This window comes from Gobio gobio (genome assembly GCF_949357685.1).
Source record: "Gobio gobio genome assembly, chromosome: 6".
Taxonomy (NCBI): Eukaryota; Metazoa; Chordata; class Actinopteri; order Cypriniformes; family Gobionidae; genus Gobio; species Gobio gobio.
This window is the reverse complement of record NC_137102.1, coordinates 53563227-53590720: the sequence shown is the minus strand read 5'-3', so window position 1 is coordinate 53590720 and position 27494 is coordinate 53563227. Positions and strand designations below refer to the sequence as shown.

The 27494-nt window shown below is 39.8% G+C and overlaps 2 protein-coding genes across 5 annotated transcripts in view; both read right to left on the bottom strand.

Annotated features, from left to right (window-relative positions):
• urgcp (upregulator of cell proliferation) overlaps nucleotides 1–20256 on the bottom strand; it is a 58638-nt gene extending 38382 nt beyond the window's left edge. The window contains exons 1-2 of one of the 2 annotated variants that reach the window (XM_079820390.1): nucleotides 19808–19945; nucleotides 10566–10706 (exon numbers count right to left, since the gene is read on the bottom strand). In XM_079820390.1, coding sequence (XP_079676516.1) covers nucleotides 10566–10675 — 110 coding nt within the window. In that variant the 5' untranslated portion in view covers nucleotides 10676–10706; nucleotides 19808–19945. Of the gene's footprint in view, nucleotides 1–10565; nucleotides 10707–19807 lie in introns of both variants that reach the window. The other variant, XM_079820392.1, reaches the window with a different exon arrangement.
• Nucleotides 20257–20956: 700 nt separating this feature from the next.
• LOC307128489 (serine/threonine-protein kinase pim-1-like) lies at nucleotides 20957–26513 on the bottom strand. Of its 3 annotated transcripts, none has more exons than XM_079820393.1 (11): nucleotides 26360–26489; nucleotides 25574–25675; nucleotides 25314–25412; nucleotides 24817–24911; nucleotides 23755–23802; nucleotides 23194–23572; nucleotides 22929–23108; nucleotides 22690–22778; nucleotides 22276–22470; nucleotides 21816–21894; nucleotides 20959–21343 (listed from the first exon to the last, which is right to left on the bottom strand). In XM_079820393.1, exons 2-10 carry the CDS (start codon nucleotides 25650–25652, stop codon nucleotides 21823–21825), a joined length of 1236 nt encoding a protein of 411 aa, XP_079676519.1. In that variant the 5' UTR covers nucleotides 25653–25675; nucleotides 26360–26489; the 3' UTR covers nucleotides 20959–21343; nucleotides 21816–21822. The 3 variants fall into 3 exon arrangements, with proteins under 3 accessions (XP_079676520.1, XP_079676519.1, XP_079676521.1); XM_079820395.1 differs by having other exon boundaries at nucleotides 21206–21343; nucleotides 25574–25633; nucleotides 26360–26490; XM_079820394.1 differs by lacking the exon at nucleotides 25574–25675 and having other exon boundaries at nucleotides 20957–21343; nucleotides 26360–26513.
• Nucleotides 26514–27494: the final 981 nt, after the last annotated feature.

Sequence of the window (27494 nt, the reverse complement as noted above, 5' to 3'; positions counted from 1 at the left end):
CTACATCACGTGATTTCTGGGAAACCGCATAAGTTTGAAATCGAAAGCACCTCGCCTTATTTATTTGCAGATTTGACCACATGAAAACCAACTAGGCTATCTAATACATTGATCAAATACTTGTTTATAAGAATATATAATATATAAGGGTCGTGTTGTATATTTAAATAATGCCTCACAGCCAAGCTTGTTTGTAGCCTATAGCCTACTCACCACAGGTGTTACGAGATTTTTGGTTTGAGAATTTCAGTGGGCGGAGCTACATGAATATTCATGAATGCGCGTGGAACTGGGAATTTTAGTTTACTCAAAAAAGGTCAATTGTTTCAGCGCGAGTTTATGCCTAAACAACAACTATTTATCGTTTCAGAACAGTTTACAATGTTGTTGTTTTTATTATTTATTATTATTATTATTTGCACGTTTTGTGCAGTCGTCCCTGACTGAAGGCAGTTATTCACTTCGTGTAATGTTAGGATAAGCAAACTTAACTAGTCGTATACATTTATTTTGTTGTGCTTTTCCTTTGTACTTTGAGATGGTGTCTTTTATCAGTTTTTATAATTTGTTTAATACCCGTAACAACTGAAACAATATTTGAATCTGTGGACTTACTATTTATACATATACTGTAAAAATGATGGGTTACTCGAAGATAGGGAATGGCCCGAATCGCAGTGTCTCGTTCCCTACTCAGGGAACCAAGGTTACATACGTAACTGAGACGTTCCCTTTCATTGGTTCTCTCGACACTGCGAGACCGTCGCTATGGGAACGATATACAATGCCTTCTACATAACTGAGAGTAGCTGGGAGACCGTGGAAAGCGTCCGCTCAAGCAGATAACCTGGGAGCCTGGAGCCGTGTTCACGAATTAAACCAAGGTGTTAAGAGAGGACCAGCCTGCCGCAACACAAATTTCCTCCAAAATAATAGCCTCTTTAAAAAGAGCCTTATGACGATGCCATTCCTCTAGTTAAATGAGCATGACACCTAGAGGCGAAGTGAAGCCACGCGCCTCATAGACCACAGAATAGCCTCAATCACCCAATGAGACATGCCAATCACGCAAATAATTGTTCCAATCTAAGCCACTGGGATGTACGGTTGACATAGATCTTCCACACCCGCACCGGGCAAGACCAAGGGGTCGTACGCTCCCAATCTATGCTCCAGGAGAGGAAAAATCCAAGACCACTGGCTGGGAATGAAAGGGCGTCGAAGCGACCTGTGATAGAGAAAGCTTACAGATCCCCTATCCTCATGGAGAGGACAGACCAACTCCAATGGCTCAAAGAGTCACCTGTTAGTCCCTCTAGGATGACAGAAGATCCCATGAGGGAACTCAGGTAGGGCGGAAAACCTAAGGTGGGGTTGGACGAGCGGCCTATCTCACAATATCAAAAGGCCACGGCCAAAGAATCGAATCACGAGCTTCTGGGGTAGGCCGCGTTTCGTCATGGACGAATAAAACAGTTGTCGCTGTCACGGTTTCAAACGCGCGGACGCGACCAGGGGAGAGAGAGAGAGAAAGGGATATCCGTCTGCTCACTCACCGTGTGCTCCGGCTCACCGTCATCACCCCAAGCGTTCATCTCGTGCGGTGCCTCGGCAGCCGCAGAAACGGAGAGGCGGGGGTTAGACTAGAGCGGCGAGTCGAACGCACACTTTCAGATGCTGGCTATCACAGTGCCAACAGTAGATACTGTAAGCGCGGTCTAAGCATGCTGAATGCCTAAACATAGAACACACCTTTAATGTGTTTCCTCCTGCGATGAACCTGTCGATACATCTCTTGCAGCTCATCGTTAAGAGGAGTAAAACTGCTCTGAAAGGGGTAGCTGTGAACACGAGAAATTCGCTTTCCAACGGGCTCAAAGAATCCGCTTCCTGAAGGAATGAAATCTGATGATATGATGCATATGATATGATATGAAGCGTTACTGGCCAATCAATTGGCGTGATGGTATAATGGCTTCAGACATTCGTCACACCGAATGCGTTCCCATAGCGATGGTCTCGCAGTGTTGAGAGAACCTATGAAAGGGAACCTAATATTCCAGAACACCTGAATTATTACACTGATTTCCAATAGAATACAGATAAAGAATATTCTTATGAACAGATTATCATTTAATGTATTTATTATTATGCTCTTCTTTTACCTTACCTTATGCAATGGCAATGACTGAAATAACATCCACAACCATATCAGTGACCTAATAAATACACTGATATTACTCTCTGTCATCTGCTCTTTCTTTGACAATGTGTTGCACTGTGTGCCTGGATGATACACAATGATGATGATTTATACCTTCATGATCTATTTTGACACACAACAAATACTAATTTATGAGTCATAAAGGCCTGGTTTCACAGACAGGGTTTATATTAATTATAGGACATTTAACTTTAACATTAAACATGCCTTAATGTTGCCTTAATAATAAAATTAAACATGCCTTAATAAAACACGTTAATGGTTGCATGTTAAGACAAAACAATGGCACTGACATATTTTAAGATAAGCTTTCAGTTAAAACAGCTTAAGCCTTCTCTGTGAAACCTGGGGTATGTTTTATAAACATGTAGGTTCTTAATTGGGCTTCATTAGAAGCACTTTTGACTTTAAATCTTGAAAAATTAAACTTCTTTAAACTATTGAATCTATGTTAAAACATTTATGACATTCTAGCTGTCATCTTGACGCCAGCTTTTTTAAATCACTCTTAAGATTTGCATGACAAAAGTTTGATTTATTGATTTAAATGTTAACTTTTATTCAGCAAGAACGCATTCTATTGGTAAAAAGAAAATAACAGTAAAGACATAATGCTACAAATGATTTATATTTCAAATAAATGCTGTTCTTCTGGTCCGTGTAACGCTTCACAATTCAATTTTCAGACCATATAGTGCAAATGCAAAAATTAAAATATTGAAACAAACGTCCATTTTTTCCATTTTCTCGGTTACTTCATCAGTGGATTTTTGCCATTTTCTCTCCTTTTTTCAAATTTCCTTTTGCTAAATTATGACTTAAGAAATTATCTTTTGAATAAATTGAAATCTAACCGATTTTATTTTCCTTCTATTTTTTTCCCCAATTTACGTGGACTGTGCCATATAGCGGGGGGAGGTCGCGGACTGTTTTACATCGTTTATGTAGGCTATAGCCTGCGTGCACGTTGAGAAGTAACTTATAGTTTAAAAGGCTAACACAGAGGACGCCATAGTTTTTATTGTTAATAACTGTGCTAAATGTAGAATTCAGGTCTGGCCATCGGGAGCAGCGGGCAAACCGGTGGCCTGGCTACTTATTTCGCCCGCTGCTTTGTATTTATCTATACTTATTTGTTATTAGTGCACGCACGCACACACACATACACACACACACACGTGCACGCATGCACATACATACACACACACACACACACACACACACACACACCTACTTTATTATATTGATGCATGCCTCGATGTACCCGAATGATTTAAGGACTCGCCATTTGATAATTAACCGATACAAATTATGAATCCGCTACTCTTGACTTGCAGCATATCATTATATAGCCTACATATACATAGGCATATCAAAGCCTATCATTCTCGGCTGGCTTGTAATGAACCGAGTTAATGACTGCTAAATTTAAGGGCAAGAGAAGATGTGAGAAGCAGTATATTAAATGAAAAGTTCAATGTTGCCGTGGAAACGAAGAATGATGATGATCACTAAGTCAAAACATCGGCAAAGGAGTTTATTTAGGCCCAAATATTTTGTATGTATGCATGTAGGCTAGGCTAAGATGTGAATAAAAGCTAACAAAAATTTGCTGAACTTTATAACTTTAACAAAATTATAAAGAAAGAAAAAGTGAAAAGACAGTCACAGACATAGGCTACCAATTCAGATAGATTTTAAACATTTTGCCTTATGTAAATATTACGGTGACGCATTGCTGCCACATACATATTTAATTTTCACACAATTATGTCATGATAACGAGATCTTATGAAAAAGAGACTACTGTCTCAATGTGACTACCCTGGTAAAACAAAGTATAAATTAAAAAAAAAATCTTTTCTCGTAATAACAAGATCTTATGTCGTAAAAACAACAATTTTCTCGTAATAACAAGAACTTTTGTCGTTAAAACAACATTTTTCTCATTAAAACGACGTATTTTCTCCTAATAAGGTGTTGTATAGTGATGTGTGTATATATGTCTGTATCCACATTAGAGAATGTATTTAGCCCATGCCTTTGTCACACTTGTTTGAAAGCAGAAAAATATCTCATCCGCTCCCTGTATCAGTAGCAGTGCCCATAGCACGAAATTGTTGCAATTTATTGATTGAAGCCTGCAGTTCATAACAGCCATGGGTAGCAGGTGCCATGGATCACTAATGATAAGCGTGTAACTTTAACCTAGTAATGATGGACCCCGGTGCAGCCACAAATATCATAACTGTCTATAATGGGCCTACTGTAATTAAGACATATATTCAAAAAATGTATTAAAAACAGAAAGACGCAGGATTCAAAAACTGGAAACTTTTGAACCTTCATTATGTACACCAATTATTTAGTAATAACAACTTCAAATCATTTGAACAACTGAGAATAGAGTTTAAACTACCAAGAACAGACTTTTTCAGGTACCTACAATTAAGGAGTTTCATACTGAAACACCCAAACTGGAACAGATTAATAGAGCCCTCCCTTTTAGAACGGTATTTATAAAAAATTCAGGGTGGAGAACATATGAGGAAACCAATAAGCAATGTTTATAAAATCATTGCTTCAATGACAAGAGATAATTCATTCTATGTGAAAGACAAGTGGACTAGGGAGCTACGGCTCGAAATAAGTGAAGAAGTTTGGTTGGAGGTATGTACTCAGGCTCATAAAGTCACAAACGTCAATTTTTGGAAGGAATTTCAATGGAAAATAAATAACAGATTTTTCAGAACACCACAAGTTGTGGCTAAAATTAATCCGAATCAATCAAGTCAGTGTTGGAGGGGGTGTGGAGAGACAATGGCTACTCACTCACATATTTTTTGGCAATGCCCTTTGTTGGATAACTTTTGGAAATCCATTTTTACATATATTAATAAAGTACTGAATGTTGACCTGATAAGAGACCCTCTGATAGCAATCCTAGGGATTAAACCAGCTGTGATACACAGTAGGAAAAATATGTATTTATTACAGATATTACTGATAGCAGCAAAGAAAGCAATTACAATAAAATGGCTTAAGAGTGAGCCACCAAACCAAGCTGAATGGCTAACAATTTTGAGAAATATTTACACTATGGAAAAAATTACATATTCATTGAGATTACAGAGGGAACTTTTTATTGAAAGATGGGCACCATTAATGATGGTGATGGAGGACCATTAGAATTAACTGGTTATATTTGCCAGGGGAACTTGAATACAACCCATGTTTTGTTTTAAGTTGATGTTTGGTTTGTTCAAATTTTTTATTTTAAATGTTGTTAATAATTTCTTATTTCTTCTTTTCCTTGTACTTTTGGAAATATTTTTCTGCGGAATTGATCATACATGTAAGGATGCGTGAATGTTATGATCCCCTGTAAAGGATATTGTTTCTGAGTGCAAGTAATTGATGTAAAAGGAGATTTGAAGAACATTCAAAATAAAAAAATAAGTTACAAAAAAAAAAAAAACAGAAAGACGCTATTTCAGCCTTAGGCTACTCAAAGGCCGCGGAAACATGGCCAGTGGGTTCGTTACACATGTCAATCCATTCCCGGCGTTCTTGGTTTGCTTCTTATGTATTAAATATACAGGCAATTAGATGAACCTTGATCAAAATTAAAATACAATTGATAGAAAACGAAATTCACTTCAAAGAAATGATTTCTGCAAAACAACACTCAACAAAAATCATGTCTGACTCCACTCCATGTTTCCAGACATATTGCGTGTCTTATAGCCTATCTTACTCATGCCGACAAAAGCGCACGCAAATTCTTTAATATTTTTAATTTTTGCAGTTTTTTTTACCACTTCGTTATTTTGGCTCGGAATTTCGTTTGTTGGAAATATGAACTGAATATAGAAATTAAATTTGAAATTAAAAACTTTGCGTTAATAAACAAAATACATTTTTGAAGCGTTTGGAGTGGAGTAGGCTACATGCAAACGTAGCCTATTTAGATTCATAGTTAGGCTATATGTTTAAATATTAGCTTATTGTATTATTGTTTTAATTTCATATGTTGATGATGAAAAGTGAGCAGCATGAGTAAGATATAGGCTATAAGACGTGCAATATGTCTGGAGACAAGGAGTGGGGTCAGACATGATTTTTATTGAGTGTTGTTTTGCAGAAATCATTTCTTTAAAGTGAATTTCTTTTTCTATAAATTGTATTTTAATTTTGATCAAGGTTTCATAAACTAATGGCCTGTATATTTAATACATAAGAAGCAAAATAAGAATGCGGGGAATGGATTGCGTAAAGAACCCACTGGCCATGTTTCCGCGGCCTTTGAGTAAGGCTGAAAGCGTCTTTCTTTCTAGAATATACAGTGAGGAAAATAAAGTATTTGAACACCCTGCTATTTTGCAAGTTCTCCCACTTGGAAATCATGGAGGGGTCTGAAATTGTCATCGTAGGTGCATGTCCACTGTGTGAGACATAATCTAAAAAAAAAAATCCAGAAATCACAATATATGATTTTTTAACTATTTATTTGTATGATACAGCTGCAAATAAGTATTTGAACACCTGTCTATCAGCTAGAATTCTGACCCTCAAAGACCTGTTAGTCTGCCTTTAAAATGTCCACCTCCACTTCATTTATTATCCTAAATTAGATGCACCTGTTTGAGGTTGTTAGCTGCATAAAGACACCTGTCCACCCCATACAATCAGTAAGAATCCAACTACTAACATGGCCAAGACCAAAGAGCTGTCCAAAGACGCTAGAGACAAAATTGTACACCTCCACAAGGCTGGAAAGGGCTACGTGGAAATTGCCAAGCAGCTTGGTGAAAAAAGGTCCACTGTTGGAGCAATCATTAGAAAATGGAAGAAGCTAAACATGACTGTCAATCTCCCTCGGACTGGGGCTCCATGCAAGATCTCACCTCGTGGGGTCTCAATGATCCCAAGAAAGGTGATAAATGAGCCCAGTACTACACGGGAGGAGCTGGTCAATGACCTGAAAAGAGCTGGGACCACCGTTTCCAAGGTTACTGTTGGTAATACACTAAGACGTCATGGTTTGAAATCATGCATGGCACGGAAGGTTCCCCTGCTTAAACCAGCACATGTCCAGGCCCGTCTTAAGTTTGCCAATGACCATTTGGATGATCCAGAGCAGTCATAGCAGAAAGTCATGTGGTCAGATGAGACCAAAATAGAACTTTTTGGTCATAATTCCACTTAATGTGTTTGGAGGAAGAAGAATGATGAGTACCATCCCAAGAACACCATCCCTACTGTGAAGCATGGGGGGTAGCATCATGCTTTGGGGGTGTTTTTCTGCACATGGGACAGGGCGACTGCACTGAATTGAGGAGAGGATGACCGGAGCCATGTATTGCGAGATTTTGGGGAACAACCTCCTTCCCTCAGTTAGAGCATTGAAGATGGGTCGAGGCTGGGTCTTCCAACATGACAATGACCCGAAGCACACAGCCAGGATAACCAAAAAGTGGCTCTGTAAGAAGCATATCAAGGTTCTGGCGTGGCCTAGCCAGTCTCCAGACCTAAACCCAATAGACAATCTCTGGAGGAGCTCAAACTCAGGCCAGAAACCTGACTGATCTAGAGAAGATCTGTATGGAGGAGTGGGCCAAAAACCCTCCTGCAGTGCAAACCTGGTGAAAAACTACAGGAAACGTTTGACCTCTGTAATTGCAAACAAAGGCTACTGTACCAAATATTAACATTGATTTTCTCTGGTGTTCAAATACTTATTTGCAGCTGTATCATACAAATAAATAGTTAAAAAAAGCATATATTGTGATTTCTGGATTTTTTTTTTTTTAGATTATGTCTCACACAGTGGACATGCACCTACGATGACAATTTCAGACCCCTCCATGATTTCTAAGTGGGAGAACTTGCAAAATAGCAGGGTGTTCAAATACTTATTTTCCTCACTGTATGTATTACAGTATAACATACAATATATTACAGTAGGCCTATTTTAGATAGTTATGATATTTGTGCACCAGGGTCCGTGATTTCTAGGTTAAAGTTATACCACTGATGCGAACATGAGCGGTCCATGGCACCTGTTACCCGTGGCTGTTATGAACTGCAGGCTACATCAATAAATTACGATACTTTCGTGCTATGGGCACTGCCACTGATACAGGCAGCGGAAGAGTCTATTTTACGCTGAGCTTGCTTCTGCTTTTCAGACATGGAAGTGTGACAAATGCACAGTGCCGCCGCTCCCATTACGCGCATCACGCGCTGTGCATAGGGCACCAAGTGCTCAGGGGGGCACCACAAGAAAATGCTCTCTCTCTTTTTTCACTTTTTCTTCTTGTATTAGAAGTTATTATTAATGTTTAAAATCTATCTGAATTGGTAGCCTATGTCTGTGACTGTCTTTTCACTTTTTCTTTCTTTATAATTTTGTTAAAGTTATAAAGTTCGGCAAATTTTTGTTAGCTTTTATTCACATCTTAGCCTAGCCTACATGCAAACATACAACATATTTGGGCCTAAATAAACTCCTTTGCCGATGTTATTGTTTTCACTGAGTGATCATCATTCTTCGTTTCCACGGCAACATTGAACTTTTCATTGAATATACTGCTTCTCACATCTTCTCGTGCCCTTAAATTTAGCAGTCATTAACTCGGTTCATTACAAGCCGTTAATTATCAAATGGCGAGTCCTTAAATCATTCGGGTACATTGAGGCATGCATCAATAGGCCTATAATAAAGTATGTGTGTGTGTGTGTGTGTGTGCACGTGAGTGTGTGTGCACGTGAGTGTGTGTGTGTGTGTGTGCGTGCACTAATAACAAATAAGTATAGATAAATACAAAGCAGCGGGCGAAATAAGTAGCCAGGCCACCGGTTTGCCCGCTGCTCCCGATGGCCAGACCTGAATTCTACATTTAGCACAGTTATTAACAATAAAAACTATGGCGTCCTCTGTGTTAGCCTTTTAAACTATAAGTTACTTCTCAACGTGCACGCAGGCTATAGCCTACATAAACGATGTAAAACAGTCCGCGACCTCCCCCCGCTATATGGCACAGTCCACGTAAATTGGGGAAAAAAATAGAAGGAAAATAAAATCGGTTAGATTTCAATTTATTCAAAAGATAATTTCTTAAGTCATAATTTAGCAAAAGGAAATTTGAAAAAAGGAGAGAAAATGGCAAAAATCCACTGATGAAGTAACCGAGAAAATGGAAAAAAATGGACGTTTGTTTCAATATTTTAATTTTTGCATTTGCACTATATGGTCTGAAAATTGAATTGTGAAGCGTTACACGGACCTCTTCTGAACTCCCTATTCATAAAGAATCCGGAAAACAGACGGCTGTATAGCCTAATGGTTTCCACACTTCATTAGCAGCACAACCATTTTCAACTGTCATAATAAGAAATGTTTCTTGAGCAGAAAATCTGTATATTAGAATGATTTCTGAAGGGTCGTGTTGTATGTTAGTGAATAAGGACGCTACACAAACTGTGGATTAAGATCCGTTTATTGCTCTGTTCCAGAACTGACATGCACACACCGTATCACAACACTGTTGACTTCCGGTTACATGTTCCCAATTTCCCCACAAGGTGGAGCTGCTGCCTAAGCAGTACAACAGGATACCCTGTAATCTCCCTTCCAAAGAGATATCCAAACAAAAATGTCATTGCCTATAGCTGTGTCTCAAACATAGACTGTAAAAAAATATATCTGTGGTCCCAAAGTGAAGGGTGCGCACTTTGAAGGCTGTGCACATGAAGAACATGAAGGGCGAACCGGGACAGGGTTGCCAGGTCTGCACAACAATACCCCTCCAATTACTAATCAAAAGTAGCGGAATCACGGCCAAAATATACCAAAACGCGGGGGGCGCCCAGTACAAATATTGCTAAAGTAAAGACAACTTACACCTGTGGACTGTCTATAGGCTACAAACAACCCACATCAACAGTAAATGCTTCCCAATTCCAGACTTGGCAACACTGAACCGAGCGTCGTTGAATGGGCTGTAGCAGGTGTGTGACAACTGACAGCGGACGTTCGTGAGGAGATTTTAAAAAGAGAAATGGAGCAGAATTTGTTTATTTATTTTTTGCTTTTTATGAGTTTCATTGGATTTTGGCATGCTTCAAAGCCTGCGATGATGGGAGACCACACCACAAGCACGTAAATCTGTAGCATATGTTTAAATATTTAATCGTTAAGTTGCATTGTTTATTTATTATGTTAAATGTAACTGTTACAATATATTTTAAACATTTATATTTTTACGTCCAAGTCTTTATTTAAGTAGCCTACTTATTTTTATTCAACTCACATCATCTCAGATGCAATTGTACCTACTTTTTATGACATGCAGCCGTCGACCGACAGTGGAGATATGCACTCATCCCAGATGAAGATGATGTCCCGCTGGCACAGGCCTTACCAGGGTTTCTATTGTGCATTGCCATCCCGGTCCAGCTCCACCAGTCATTTTCACGCCTAGAGGAGGCAAAGCGTGACATTGACACGCATCCTCTAGAGGACCAGCGTGTGTATTACACGCCTTGGCGTGATACTGGGTTGCAATGAAAGTGTAGAAATGTGTTCTTCTGTTTCAGCTGTTAATTTAAATTTCTGTTGTTTCTGATGTTTATTGTAGGCCTATGAATAGTTGTAAAAAGTACTTTAAGTAATGTATAGACCAATTTATTTTCATTTACACATTTTAATTTACATGACAAGAAAATATATGCATGAATATATGAACATATGAATTTGTTTAATGTACAAATTATAACTTGCATTACAAAAATAAACAGAATGTAGGCTACATAACAACCACTTCTCTTTTATTTAGCCTACACATTTCAAGTTAACGAAAATGAACAATAGACAGCAATTACTTGGTTTAATTTACAAATAACTTGCATAAAAAAATAATAATAATAATATAGAGAAATTGTTCTGTGCATCCCAGCCACGACTTTACATTCAGCCTTTGGAGGAGACTTTTGGTATAATGGACCGTCGTCAGTGAGCGACATTCATTTATTCATTCATTCATATAAAATACTTTATTTTGCAGTAAAGTCAGCAGTTTTCGTTTATTTGCATTTTGACTTATAGTTTTGAGAGACAGATGTCGTATTTGATTTAGCCTATTTTTGTCTGTGACATATTTTAGCTACGGTGTTGACAGTAGGCTATGCCTATGATAAGAAAAAAAATAAATGATTGGCCAACAGCCTTTTACTTCTGTTATCCCCAGTCTATCTCTCTCTCTTTCTGTAGGGGACATTTAAAAGAGAGATTCTGGAAACGAAATCAAAATTTAGCTGGATCGGTCGGGTCGGGAATAAAATAATTTATAGCGCGTGAGCACGGAGTGAATTTTTCACGTGCGCTGAGCGCGCTGTCCGCTGGAGCTCACAGCTCCGACAACGGCAGATAAAATGTTCAAATAGGCACTGTTAATGTAAATAAACCACAGATTTGAGCTTTAAACAACTACATTATCGACTGAAAAAGTCTTAAAACTACGCTTTGTCACACATTAACAGTAGATATGAACAAAAAAAAAAGACATGTAAACACAGCCCATGTCAGCCATTTCTCAACGAGACGAGCTGCTGGCGAAAGCCCCGCCCATGACGCGAATTCGCATCTGTTGTGCAGTGAATGTCACATGCGATTCGCGCGAGTAAACTCAAAATGTACACGCGTCCACCTTCGCGCGAATCGCGTCCGGTGTGAACGCCACATTAGACAAGCGCTCATCAGCGCAGAGGTCCATTTCTCCCGAAAAATGACCAAGGCACAGTTATATGCCTTGTACGTGTCTCTTCAATCTTCAACCCCTCTTCCCAAATCGACTTCTCTCTCCAAGAAGGGTAAAGCGAGCATGAGTCGCAAAGCTCCATCTTCACGTCCACAAAAAATTCTGTCTCCTTCATGCGCAAATCCAGGGCCTCCTCGTGCTTCTGGCCGTGGCAGTAGGCCGTCAACAAGTTTGGGCCGCGCCCCGGACTCCGCGTCTGCCAGGCCTAATACTCCTCTTCCTTCCGCTCTGCCCGCAGGCAGCTCCTTTAATGCAAGTATGACTCTGCTAGAAGTACAGGCTCGGCCGCCGCAAAATTCTCGCACTGTTTCCATTCCTCCTCCCTGTCTGTGGCCTGCAGCCCCATCATCAGACCCTAGCGCGAGGCTGCCTCCGCTAGCCGTACAGGCTCAGACGCACTACTTTCCTTCCCAGCCTGTCTCATTTTCTAATATCTTTGTTCCCCCACAGGCTCCAGGGACCGACCCGAGCGTGAGGCTGCCTCCGCTAACGGCGCCGGTCCAGATGCCTTACTTTTCTTCTCAGCCTCCTTCTTTTCCTAACTTTCTCGCTCCTCCTCAGGCCTCAGGGGTCGATCCGAGTGTGAGGCTGCCTCCGCTAACGGCTTCTGCCCCGGCTTCTCTTCCTCCTACTATTCCCCAACCCAAAACTCCCTTCACCCTGTCCTCAGCAACTCCGTTGCCCATCCCACCAAACGCAACAGCTTTGGAACCCACTCCTGTCGCCCACAACATCAGGACCCAAATTCAGGTGTGGACGTGGATTTATCCTCCTTGTTATCTCTACTTCCTCCGTCCGCTTCAGACCGCCAAATTGACGTAGGTGACTTCTCAGTTACTTTAAAAAATTCGGCTGTTAATCCATCTCGCCTCCTTTCTTTCACTGAATTCTCTATTGCCTTTAATCGCTTCAGCGAAATTATTTGTAGCGCATTTCCCCACAGGAGACGAGAGCTGAGTGATTATCTCGCGATAATTGCAGAGCTTGCGCTGTCTTACGGGGGATCCCATTTCTACACATATCACAAACTGTTTTCAGCAAAATGCGCTGTGCGTGTTTCTCAATGGAACCAGTGTCCTTACTGGGGTGCTCTGGATACAGAGCTTCACAACAAAGTGTTCTTGGGCTGCCGTAATATATCTTGCGCAGTCTGCAGATCACTCGCCCACTCCACCATATCATGTCCTTTAGTTAACCCTTCAATTCCCCCTTGTCCAGTTCCTTCCCAGGAAAGATCCACTAGTTATGTCCCACGACCAGTGCATTTCGACTCTTCAACCAAAGATTTCAAGAAAATCAATTTCAACTCCCGCGATCAAGTCTGCATCAATTTCAACTCGTGGGGATGTGCACGACAGCGGTGCCGTTTCCTGCATATCTGCAATTACTGCGGTGGTGCTCATTCCCGCACCATTTGCCCTGTTAAAAGATCACAAAATAAAAATTCAAAAAATTACTTGTCGACTCCTGTGAATATTTCTCGTCTGTCGGCCGAATTGTCTCACCACCCTGACGTTAACTTTAAGGAGTATTTGCTGTCTGGTCTCGAGCACGGTTCAAACCCGGAGTGGAAAGCCTACCTACGCAGAACATTATTTGCGATAATCTTCAGTCTGCTCTCGCCGAAACAGACACAGTAAGCCTCTTAATCAAAAAAGAAGTGGAATCAGGTTTCATGATTGACCCTTTTGACATACCCCCCTTCGATTTTTTCCGTATTAGCCCTATTGGAGTGGCTACCAGGAAATTCTCGGGAAAAAAGCGATTAATAATTGATCTCTCAGCCCCACACAATTCGCCTTTTCCAAGCATAAATAGCCTTATCTCGCTTGAGGAATTTTCTCTTCATTACCACAACATTGAGCAAGCAATAACGTTGATTAAAAACGCCGGCCACGGTGCCTGGCTCGCAAAAGTCGACATAACTTCTGCATTCAAAGTGATGCCCATACACCCGGACTCATGGCACTTCTTTGGCATACGCTGGCACGGGAAGTGTTATTTTGCCGTTCGCTTAACTTTCGGTTGCAAAAGCAGCCCTAAGATTTTCGACATGCTTTCCGAAGCTATTTGCTGGATCCTATCTAATAACTATTCAATTCCGTACGTGATTCATCTGCTGAACGATTTTCTAATCATCTCGCCTCTCGAAGCCATTCCAGCCGCACATCTTCTCATAGTCCAAAAAGCTTTCGCTGAGCTCGGGATCCCAATCGCCCAAGATAAAACCTTGGGTCCAGCCACGACCATTGAATTCTTGGGCATTAACTTGGATACAGTACATTTCCAGGCCTCATTGCCCAAAGAGAAAATTGACAGGATAATACTGATCGCATCCGCCCTCTTAGACAGTCCAAACTGTTCTAAACGCGAACTGTTATCTTTGCTCGGTCATTTAAACTTTGCGATGCGCATAATCCCGCAAGGCCGCCCCTTCATCTCTCATCTCCTCTCCCTTGCATCTTCATTTCACTCGTTAGAAGATCAAATCTCATTAAATAATTCATGCTGCAACGAGCTTAGTTTATGGATAACCTTTCTTAAACAGTGGAACGGTATTTCCTTTTTCTATAACAATCTGCTCGCGCTCCCTTTCGATATCCAACTGTTCACTGACGCAGCTCCCTCCATCGGTTTCGGTGGTTTTTACCAAGGTCGCTGGTTCGCGTCTACATGGCCACCTCAGCTTTTGGATGCACAGGAGTCTGCAACTTCCTCAGCGATGTTCGAACTATACCCTCTTGTAGTAGCAGCCTTCCTGTGGGGGAAAGAATGGTCTGCCAACAGCATCGTAGTGCACTGCGACAATGAAGCAACAGTACATTGCATTAATTAAGGTCGTTCGCACTCGCCTGCGCTGATGCCTCTCCTAAGGCGCCTCATTTGGATTTCAGCATGCGATCAATTTATCATAACGGCCAAACATATCCCCGGATGCAAAAATCAAATAGCTGACTCTCTCTCTCGTTTTTCTTTTCAGAGATTCAAGCTGTTGGCACCAGAGGCGGACCCATTCCCAACCCCAGTACCTCATTATTCAGAGTTGATATTCCCATAAACCATTCACTGAAATTCCTCCTAAACACTTCACTCAAGCCCTGTCACTCGGTTTTGGTTCCAAATCTTATATCCTTAAATCCATTTTTTATTCAATCAGACATATCCACTGCCAATAAAATCATTCCAATAAATGGAAATTTCCTTTCTCCACTGCCGCAGCAGTGATGTTTACTCTGCTCCGCAGGAGCTCAGCTCTTCTGACTATTCTCCACTGCCGCAGCGTTGATGTTTACTCTGCTCCCGCAGGAGCTCAGCTCTTCTGACTAATTTCTCCACCGCCGCAGCAGTGATGTTTTTTCTGCTCCCGCAGGAGCTCTGCTCTTCTGACGAATTCTCCACTGCCGCAGCAGTGATGTTACTCTGCTCCCGCAGGAGCTCAGCTCTTCTGATTAATTCTCCACTGCCGCAGCAGTGATGTTACTCTGCTCCCGCAGGAGCTCTGCTCTTCTGACTCATTTTTTCCCTGCCACAGCAAGTGATGTTACTCTGCTCCCGCAGGAGCTCAGCTCTTCTGACTAATTTCTCCACTGCCGCAGCAGTGATGTTTACTCTGCTCCCGCAGGAGCCAGCTCTTCCTACTAATTCTCCACTGCCGCAGCAGTGATGTTTACTCTGCTCCCGCAGGAGCCAGCTCTTCTAACTAATTCTCCACTGCCGCAGCAGTGATGTTTACTCTGCTCCCGCAGGAGCCAGCTCTTCTAACTAATTCTCCACCGCCGCAGCAGTGATGTTTACTCTGCTCCCGCAGGAGCCAGCTCTTCCTACTAATTCTCCACTGCCGCAGCAGTGATGTTTACTCTGCTCCCGCAGGAGCTCTGCTCTTCTGACTAATTTCTCCACTGCCGCAGCAGTGATGTTTACTCTGGTCCCGCAGGAGCTCAGCTCTTCTGACTTATTTCTCCACTGCCGCAGCAGTGATGTTTACTCTGCTCCCGCAGGAGCTCAGCTTCGGACTTATTTCTACACTGCCGCAGCAGTGATGTTTACTCTGCTCCCGCAGGAGCCAGCTCTTCTAACTAATTCTCCACTGCCGCAGCAGTGATGTTTACTCTGCTCCCGCAGGAGCCAGCTCTTCTAACCAATTATCCACTGCCGCAGCAGTGATGTTTACTATGCTCCCGCAGGAGCCAGCTCTTCTAACTAATTCTCCACTGCCGCAGCAGTGATGTTTACTATGCTCCCGCAGGAGCCAGCTCTTCTGACTTATTCTCCACTGCCGCATCAGTGAAGTTTACTCTGCTCCCGCAGGAGCCAGCTCTTCTAACTAATTCTCCACTGCCGCAGCAGTGATGATTTACTCTGCTCCCGCAGAAGGTCAACTTCTGACTTATTTCTCCACTGCCGCAGCAGTGACGCCTACTCTGCTCCCGCAGGAGCCAGCTCTTCCGACTAATTTCTCCACTGCCGCAGCAGTGACGCCTACTCTGCTCCCACTGGAGCTCAATGAGCACATTCAGCCTACGCATTGCATTTTTTGGGGGGCTATCAGTAATGTTACGGCTGCTGTCCTGCATTGGTTGCAATTTTTGGGGAGTACTCTGGGTTCGGGCCAAATACCGAGCTCGGAGCCCTCTCCTCGGACAGCACGCCAAATACGCATACTACCACGCATACTATTATGTATACTATATTTACTATCTGATTATTTGTAAGTGTGAACTCGTGAAATGATGTTTTACTAACAAAGTTCGGGAGGAACACATTCAAATGATCTATCCAATTATAACATCATTTAAAAACCAGCTGTCAGCAATCAGCAATCAACATGTCTACACAATCAGCACAAGGGAAGGACTACATAAATACCCAGTCAACTCACCAAAGTTCTTTGACAGTTTCCCAGCATCCCTCCACCACCCCATCTTCCTCACACTCACCTGGTTACTTCCTAACCAGAGATACGGGGGGAGTACTCTGGGTTCGGGCCAAATGCCGAGCTCGGAGCCCTCTCCTCGGACAGCACGCCAAATACGCATACTACCACGCATACTATTATGTATACTATATATTTACTATCTGATTATTTGTAAGTGTGAACTCGTGAAATTATATTAGAGTTTACTCTAGAAAATACTATAGTGTTTTTGAACCGTACTATAGTAAATATACTACAGTAAATTAACAAAGTGTGGTAAATACTATAATATACTACAATATACTGTAGTATCTTTACTATATAGTATGGTTCAAAAACACTATAGTATTTACTAGAGTCATTTTACTATAATAAACAATAATATACTAATAGTTGCGTTCAGTGTTGCCCAATTGATCCAACGAATTTCCAGCTCAAAAGCTCACCAAAACCCGCCCACTCCAAGAAAAACCCACAAAAAACTTTAACTGACAAAATAATGTTATATAATTATATTGCCATACCAATCAATGTTGTATTGCCTTGAAACAAAATAATGATGACAAAAAATTCCAGGAAAGCAGACGAAACAGGGCTAATACTAGTGATGTGACATTTGTTGTTAACGGATAGCCTGACAAGCCAGACCCACATCAAGATGTTGGGTCTGGGTATTCACCATTGGCAGGGCTCAATTCCAGGGGCGGGATAAACGGTTGTCTTTCAAATGCCCTCTGCACGCAATAGGCACAACAACCAACCAGAGCAACGAAGAAGATGAAGCGGAGCTAGTTGATAGATTAAACTTTTGCTGTATCCGGTCGGCAAAACTCCGAACACATCTTCCTTTCTTACGAATGACTTCAGTGGAGTTCTTTTTTCAAAGAAAAGCTTAACTCCAAGTCCAGAGTCACGGCCAAAGCCGTTTCGAAAGACCGCTGTTCGCCAGCTTCTTTGTTTACGAGTAGCACTGCCCACCGATTCTATACACGATGTGATTGGCCTAACCAGAGTTTGGTTTTTCCAGCTCGCAAACCAACGGAGAGTTGCTAGACGACCCTGGCTGCAAATTAGATTTGCTGCCGCTAGTCCCGGACTAAAATGCATGTTTGAGCTGTTTTAACTGGGAAAAAAGCACAGTCTGTGAAACCAGGAGAGAGTCATTAAAGAAACACAACACTTAAAAAAAAAAAAAGGCTCATTTTCCAACTCCCCTAGAGTGAGTTTTACCGTTTTCGAATCCATTCAGCCGATCTCCGAGTCTGGCGTTAGCACTTTTAGCATAGTTTAGCATAGATCATTGAATCTGATTAGACCGTTAGCATCTCGCTCAAAAATGACCAAAGAGTTTCAATATTTTTCCTATTTAAAACTCGACTCTTCTGTAGTTACATCGTGTACTAAGACCGACGGAAAATGAGAAGCTGCGCATTTCTAGGTCGATATGGCTAGGAACTAGCCTATTCTCTCATTCCTCCGTAATAATCAAGGAACTTTGAGCCATACCATGGGTGCGCAATGATATAATGCAGCGCCTGAAAATAGGCTAACTTCCGTAAACATAACCAATGTGACAACCTAATCTTCAGTGTGTTCCGGTTCAAATAGATATGGTTCAGGATCTGCACCAAAGTAAAAATCTTTTGAATCATCTCTCATGATTACATTAGGTAATATATATACTTGTTGTGAGTTGTATTGTACATGTACATGTACAATTTTTGTATTTTTATTTTGGTCATTTACATGATTTCTTCGTTAACTAGCCTAGAAATCTAGACGCACCCTATAGGCTTAAGATTTGTCTGTGAAACCAGGGGAAAGTCTCTTAAAAATAGTGTGTATTGTAATACCCATAACAATTACACAATAACTAATTACCGTTTGTGATGTTGGAATTGTGTCCTATCAGTTCATTTGTATAAAATGTTTGATATTTTGCATTTTTGATTTCAAATCTCAAACTGACTTTCTCCAAATTACGCCCGAAAACTAGTGATCAAAAGTTTATATTTTGCAAATTCAACAATTCAAGTGATAATAATAAAAAAATTATCCTAACTATACAATAATATTTCAATAATATTATACAATATATACAATAATATTAAAATTAGTTAATATTAATCTTAACATTTACTAATACATTTTTAAGATCAAAAGTTGTATCTGTTAACATTAGTTAATGCACTGTGAACTAACATGAACAATTGAGGTTAATAATTGGTATAAAAATATATCACTAATTAAGAATATACAAATATACAAATAACGTAAAATAAAAGGTATAACAGCTTCTCTTGCCGTGTGCGCCGTTTTTTCTCCTCCGTTTCCCTCAAATAAGCAAGGAGTAAGCACCTTTGGCGATATAAATTATTGTAAATGAGCATAAGCCCGTACGGTCCGCCATGCTTTGTTTACAGCTACCACAATTCCTTGCACCCAGGCAGTTTGGCGTGACTTTGCCTGGAATGCTACAAAGTCGTCAGTCGTGGTTTGAAGTCGTAACTTACGGGCTCAAAAACCTGCCTGGAACGCAGCATTAGATTAAGAGGCTTTAGTGATCAATTATCAGTATTTAACCTGTATTTAGTATTTATCCACATTATATTTCATCTGCAGCAGCATTGTGAACTTTTGTAATGATACGTGTGGCAAGCAGCGAGGCAGGGGACCGCTGCTTAACATTTCTAACTGTTGTCCTTCTCTGAAAAAGATATACCTATGCAAAAAAATCTTGGCGTATTCTTTGACTCCGAGCTTAACTATATGTAACAACATACCAAAAACATAAAACAGCCCCCTGCAGATCATTATGAATAAGCATGAGGTACAGTAAGAACTTACCATGAAGGAGAAGGCGCTGTAGTTCCTTATGTTGATCCCTAAAGAAAGGGGTAGAAATAATTTGTGAAAAAAACAGCCTGTACTGTGACATGTCCTGCATTATTTTTCATAATCTATTTATTAACAAGTGAGTCTTTATACTATCCAGGGTTCCCACTCTTTCATGCACACCAGATTTAAGGACTTTTTAAAGCACCTTTTATTTTAAATCATGCATAATAAATACGTTAAAGGTGGATGTGTTACTGCCAATCTGCACAGTATATCAAACACCTACTGTACCTGTGTCTATCATTACTGCAGTAACGCTAAGGCATATACTGACAACTAAATACAATTTTAGGGGCATGCGACTTTTTTAAAAAATCTAATGAGGAGAAAGGCTGGTGGAGTGTACAAGAGAGTGTACAACATTTAACAATTCCTGCTTTTAACATTTATTTCACACTGGTTTTAGTTTTCTTTTTTATAAATCATTACTTCATTAAAACATCAAAATATAGAGATAATATTGTATACATGAAAAAAATATGCAAAATAATTTATTAATCACCTGTACATGGTATCTTTTTAAAAATCTATTTTAAGGCTTTTAAGACCTGCACAGGGTGAGATCAGTGTTTGTGGAAACATCCTAAACCATAAAATGACTAAAATGACTTACTTTATATTAATACTAATACAACTTTATATTTATATTAATATATTAATAAAACTTAATATTCTAGATATGTTATAAAAGTACATCAGCTTCTCATCGATCCACCAGTTAACATTTACAACTCTGTGTAAGCTGTGTGAAAATATGGGTTAATATGCATTAGTCTGAACAAACCAACTGGCGCGCTGAAAATGCAAATTTCACTCTTTGACAGTAGATGGCGCTCATGCAACAGCAGAAATATATTGGTTTCCCCAATAACCTCTGTAAACAACGGAGTGCTGCGCTGATAAACACCACTTTATTAAGCGTTATACGTTGGAACTTTGATAAACCAATTTTTATGTAGATCAACACTGAGCCAAGCATCACTGAATTTGCACTTCCCTGGCACTAAGCTAGTTAAAAAGCTCCACGTTATGTGCTCATTATGCAGAGCTGACTGCACGTGATCACAATCCATTTTTTCAGGTTTTTCCCACTTTTTTCTGGCTTTGGCAGCGCATAAAGGCCAATTTTTGTAATAGCACCATGCTACTCTAACAAAATGTAGTTCACACTTAATTCAAGCACTTTCAAGGACCTATGTTTGTTTTCAAGAACTTTCCAGGCCTTGAATCCATGTGTCTGAAATTCAAGGACTTTCAAGTACTTTCAAAAAGCGTGGGAACCCTGACTATCACACAAGGAAAGGTCAATAAGTCTCTTAAAATATCAGATAAATCGTAGAGAATATAATTTCAATTCATGCATCTTTTTTTATATGTAAAAATAAAAGAATGGGATGCTGGTTTTCTGTGCTGGTTGAGGTGGACCAGCATGGGCTTTGATGGACCAGTATGGGATGCTGGTTTGCTCCCCCCCCCTCTTCATTACTGCAATTTGAAACAAAAACAGAAATCAGGTTATTGTTTAAATACATTACACAAACAACATACACATATAATAGGGGTGTAACGGTACACGTATTCGTACCGAACCGTTTCAGTACAGGGCTCTCGGTTCGGTGCATGTGTGTACCGAACGGTTCTGAACAGTCGGCTTGTTTTAAGCAGGAACAAATTATACATCCATGAGACCAAAGATCGCCTGCTAGATATACACAAGACGAATTATATCAGAGCCACATTATCGACTGAAAAAGTCTTAAAACTACATTTCGCTGCCATTTTGAACCAAACGCTGCCAGCTTCTTTTTTTTTAGCCTAGCCTACTAATAGAGCGCTCTTGTCAACTTTTTCTTGTCAAAAAAGACGTCAAGTGTGAACAAACCCAAGAGTGCTTGGATAAGAGAGAGTATAATACAACATTATCTAGATAGATATTGTAAGTAATGAAAATTGATACCTGAAGTTTATCTTCCAAACGAGTTGCTAAACAGTTCCAAAGCCTCCTTCACCGAGTTGAAAGCCGATTTCATACGGGTCTGTTAAAAGAAAAATAAGAGGTGTTGGCATGAAATGTCAAGCAGTGACAGCACACAGCAGCTACTTTATCTAAAACGTTCAACAAGATTTGTCTGGTTCATATATTCATAGAATTACTAAATTGAATATTCGTGCCGTTAAATTCATTTCTCATTAAATTCGTCACTACAGGACTATTTAAGAAAACTGTAGGCATTAAAAAAATCTGTGTCAAATATACAACTTCACCCATACATACACACATTTAAAAGTTTATTTCTGTGTTATTTTTCCACTACCCTTAAACAAAGCATGTTTTAAAATAATTTAAAGTATAACAGCTGATTAAAGCGTGTCTTTGTGTGTGTTGGGTTATGTTACGGTTTTGTTAACAAACTGACCCATAATTCCTGCAGCTGGCTCAACTGAGGTGCCACAGTGTCCTCTGGGCAGCTGTAAAAGACGTCGTCGTCATCGCTCGAGTCCTCATGGTCATGGTCTTCACTCCATTCATCGTTCACTTCAGGGTCAAGAGCGATTGGTTCCACTGCAGTGTAAGAAGTCTCAGCATAAGAAGCATGGGGTGCCTCATTACTCTGCAATTTGAAACAAAAACAGAAATCAGGTTATTGTTTAAATATATTACACAAACAACATACATACATATATACACAAAAAAAAAAGAGGCCACATATTAAAATATATATATAAATTCATACAGCACTGAAATTTGTCATCAGACTATATGACATGCAGCACATATCGAAAGGTAGTAATTAAAGCCAGTGTCAAAATCTTCTAAATGTAATTAATACCTTAAACCAGTCATGGAGACTGACTTCCTCCAGTTCAGTTCGCTTCGCTGGGTTGTTCTGCAGACAACTGCAAAGAAAATCGCAGCATTCTGTGGAGAGAGATGGGAGAGACGTCCGATTATTACCTTATACTTCACAAAAGCCACTATGCTCACATGTTCCTTTTCCTGCATTGTTGGTTTGTTCTCTCTAGTAAGATTCAGGATTAAAATTATCCTTTGCTGAAGTTAAGATCTCACCTTGCGACAATTCATTACAGATCCAGGTGTTTTGGTCGAACTTGTCATGGTCTTGTTTTGATGGAAAATACCCCCCGCTCATAATAACAAACAAGGTTATTCCCAGCGACCATACTGTCGCTGGTTCCCCGTGATATCTTTTATTTGTCCAATATTCCGGGGGGCAGTACTCGTCTGTGCCTGGAGGGAAAAGATGTTGTCTTAATTGCAAGTTTACATTTACACATCCATTTTGACTAGATATCCATTCCATGATAATACATACCAGAAAAGGATGTGTAACCCGCGTAGGTAAGCATTTCGCCGCATCCAAAGTCGATTAATTTGATTTTAAGTGTGTCCGGGTTAATCAGCAGATTTTCTGGTTTGATGTCTCTGTGGAACACTCCTTTCCTGCAGCACACCTGAGCAGCGAGAGTGACCTGCCACATGATAACACGGGCCAAATCCTCCCCACCCATGGTGCCTGTATAGCTCCCTAAAAATTCATCCAAGGACTGACTGGGCATGGGCCGCTCCAGAACTATAATGTAGTGGTCAGCCTCTTCCTGCCAGTCCAGAAGCTGGACTATTTGAGGAGCCCTGGACTCATTTGCTCGAACATGTAGAGCAACCTCGAGCGGAACTGGGGCGGAATAACGGTCCTGGGAAAAACACAGATGTTATGATATACTAGTATTTAAACTAGTCCTGAACAAACTGTTGACAGTGGTAGTTTGTCTATTGAAAAAACATTTATATAGTCTGTGATTAATGTCAATATGAGATGTATGAAATTAAAACGGAGTGACTGAAAGGAAAAACAGAGAGAGCAAAGACTACTTACAACGCTGACATATGTTGCAAGCTCTTTAGATGCAAATTTCACCGCCACCTGATGGACAAAAACAGAAAATGGATTTGCGTTAGAATTTATTTATTCCAAGTTCACATATTTCAATCATTAAACCTGAACAGACATGTACGGTTTCATAAATTAAATTTTAAACATGAGGAGCATGTCTGACAATTTAGAGCGTTTTCAAACTTGACGTCTTTTTTGAAGCTGCCAGCGTCTGTTTTACATTATAATCCTATGGAATAAACCGTGTTTTCAAAAAAGTTGTGAGCGCTTTTTTTAAACGCCAATGCCAACGTCTTTTTCTGCAGCTCAGCGCGTCTTTTCAAGTTGAAAAAAGTTCAACTGTTCTGATAAAAACGGCCTACGTCAAGCGCCTTTTTGACAGAGACCAATAACAAGCGAGAAGCAAGACCTGGAAGTGGAGGTGCCTGTTATCTCTATGTATATTTTACTCTACAATAAAGCGAAATAAAAACACAACCCTGCATTTTTTCGTTTACATTTAAAACAATATTAAACATATTAATATGTGGTTCAGACAATTGTGCATATATGATTATTTCTGTAATCAAATTAAACAACATAAAACACAACCCAGTCTCTTTTTGTTAAATGTAAGTTTATGTGTGATCAATAATAGCCATTATAAAAGTATAAATAAAGGTATAAGAAGCTATATAAGAAATAAAGAAAAAAATTAAGTCAAACATCGTTAGGCTACAATGGTAACGTAAAGTTAAATAGCCAAAAAATATAAACTAATAAAACTTCACTTTGCTCTCAGCCTAAACAATTTTGCCAGGGAACAAATTATAGATCCATGAGACCAAAGATCGCCCGTTAGATATACACAAGACAAATTATATCAAAGCCAGCGGTAAATCTCAGAATGACTAGCCGAGGAAAGGCAGCTCTCAGCGGGTTAACGAGCATTCTTGTCAACTTTTTCTTGTCAAAAAAGTGTGAACACACCCAAGAGTGCTTGGATAAGAGAGAGTATAATACAACATTATCTAGATAGATATTGTAAGTAATGAAAATTGATACCTGAAGGTTATCTTCCAAACGAGTTGCTTCATAAACAGTTCGAAAGCCTCCTTCACCGAGTTCAAAGCCGATTTCGTAGGGGCAGGAATTGATGTCTGTTAAAAGAAAAATAAGAGGTGTTGACATGAAATGTCAAGCAGTGACAGCACACAGCAGCTACTTTATCTAAAACTTTCAACAAGATTTGTCTGGTTCATATATTAATAGAGTTACTAAATTGAATCTTCATGCCTTTAAATTCATTATTCATTAAATTCGTCACTACAGGACTATTTAAGAAAACTGTAGGCATTAAAAAAATCAGTGTCAAATATACAACTTCACCCATACATACACATATTTAAATGAAATCTTTAAAAAAAAAATCATTTCTGTGTTATTTTTCCACTACCCTTAAACAAAGCATATTTTAAAGTAAATTTAAAGTATAACTGCTGATTAAAGCGTCTGTGTGTGTGTGTGTGTGTGTGTGTGTTGGGTTATGTTAACAAACTGACCCATAATTATTATCTCTTCATCCTGCAGCTGGCTCAACTGAGGTGCCACAGTGTCCTCTGGGCTGCTGTCGTCGTTCTCATGGTCGACAGAAGGCTCACCTAAAGATGGTAATGACATAAATATTACAGTATTAATAAAATGACTTAACATTTTGGACTTTCCTCCAAAAAAACTTCAAGCAAAAATAAGCGTTTAACCAGTGCAGACTCCAATAAGCAAAAAGAGTTACATATTCTCATAACATGAACAATCCACTTACCATCATCACTCTGTGAGTCGGTGTTGACTTTCCATTTACGCTGGGAAAAGGCGTACAATCCTAGCAAAGTAAACAGCATTTTGATGCCTTTACAAGGCTAACCTGCAGTGTGAAGCGAGGTCAACGTTTGTAATTTATCGATGCTGAATTGTTGTGTAGATAAAAATGGTGTAATATCAGGTGCGCAATAAATCAATGTAGTTTAAATATAAGCAAGTTGTTGTGGTTTAAGCAGGAATCGAGTGAAATACACAAGAAGCAGTAAAACGATCATCAACGAACAGCAAGTGGTGCAGATTGAGCAAAGTAAGATTCTTTATACCGAGCTACTGTGACGTCACATTCTAAATGACATTCCAGAGCCGCAGAGAAATTCCTACTGTGGGCGGGGCTTCGAGTCCATTACTGCAGAGTCCTGCATGGGTCAGATTGTGTAAATCTGCACCTGTCGGTACCAGCAGCGTTTAAAACCGCATCAGCACTAATTAAAATCCACTCTAAACCGCTTAAAATAGAACCGACACCCAACCCGCACCCGAAATAAAATCAATTTAGCATATCATATTATAGACACACTTGTTTATTGTTAAAAAATGTTTATTGCCAGCATACAGAAGTTATTACACGACCATAACACAAGGACAACTTCGGCCGAAGCTGTCAAAAGGCTACATCATGAAGAACATGGTTATGTTTCCTTATCATTTCTACGGTGAACCTGCATGCTGTTCTGTCCCATTTTGAAAAACACTGTTCGATAAAACTGCTTTGAGCTTGGTTTGTTACCGCAGTTATCTGCGTGCTTCCTCCGCGATGAAGTTCCACATTTGCGCCCATCCAATATACGATATTTTCTTAAACTCCTCAGGATTCATCTCGACGACTGCAGTCAGTGCAGGCAGATCGCGTGGGCAAGGTTGTGATTCTCCTGGGAGGGCACGAGCACGCCGCGTGGTCACAAATAAACTGATATGGATTTTAAATTATTTTATCAACTTGAAATACAAGGAATATTTTTGTAGATGTGTCCCTAAAAATATGCATATATTTTTTAGGAACACATATATACAATATACATGCATATGTTTTTATACTGTATTCGTTTGCACGTGACTGTTTTGAACCCGTGTTTACACCCGTGTTTCTCCCTTGTCCGAGCCGCTCCCGTATCCGACGATTCCGACACCGATAGGATGTTTTTCACCCGTTTCAGCCCGCTCCCGTGCTGGACTCTGCACTATTGTAGACCTACTTAGGAAAAGCAGAATAAAACAGAATTATTTAAGAACTCATCATACAATGCTTGTTATTTAAGTCGTGCACGCGGGCAGGGCCGTTAGGGTTTTTTAATCGTCATAAATTTGAGCCTAAATAAGTTTATTAAATTAATTCACAATATGTACACATTATTATTAATCTGATTCCTAATATGATGAACACAGCTTCGTTAATTATTGTCCTTTCACATCGAAAGTTAATTATTTTACATGAATCATGTAAATTATAAAGGCCTGTTTTCGAAATTATCCTAAAAAAAGCTGTCAAATATGACATGTTTAATTTAGCTGTACTTCCATCTATCTCGCACTTTATGGTCGTTTAATGAAGCGCCGTTTCAAAATCCTTTCACTGTTTTTAGAAGAAATGCCGTCAGTACATCCACAATATTTAATCATCTAACAATCTTTAAGCTGTTAAGGCAATAAACTTGTTTCAACTTTTTTACATTTTTTACATTTATTTATTTATTTATTTGTTTGTTTTTTCATCATAGTTTTCTTTTTCTGTGTAGGCTATATAAGCTATGCCTATGTAGCCTATATTTTTATAAATTATGTTTTGCTTTTATTATTTTTTCATTGTATGTAACTTTTTACTTACGTTCACTATACTTGTATTTTTGATAATACAAGTTTGGCAT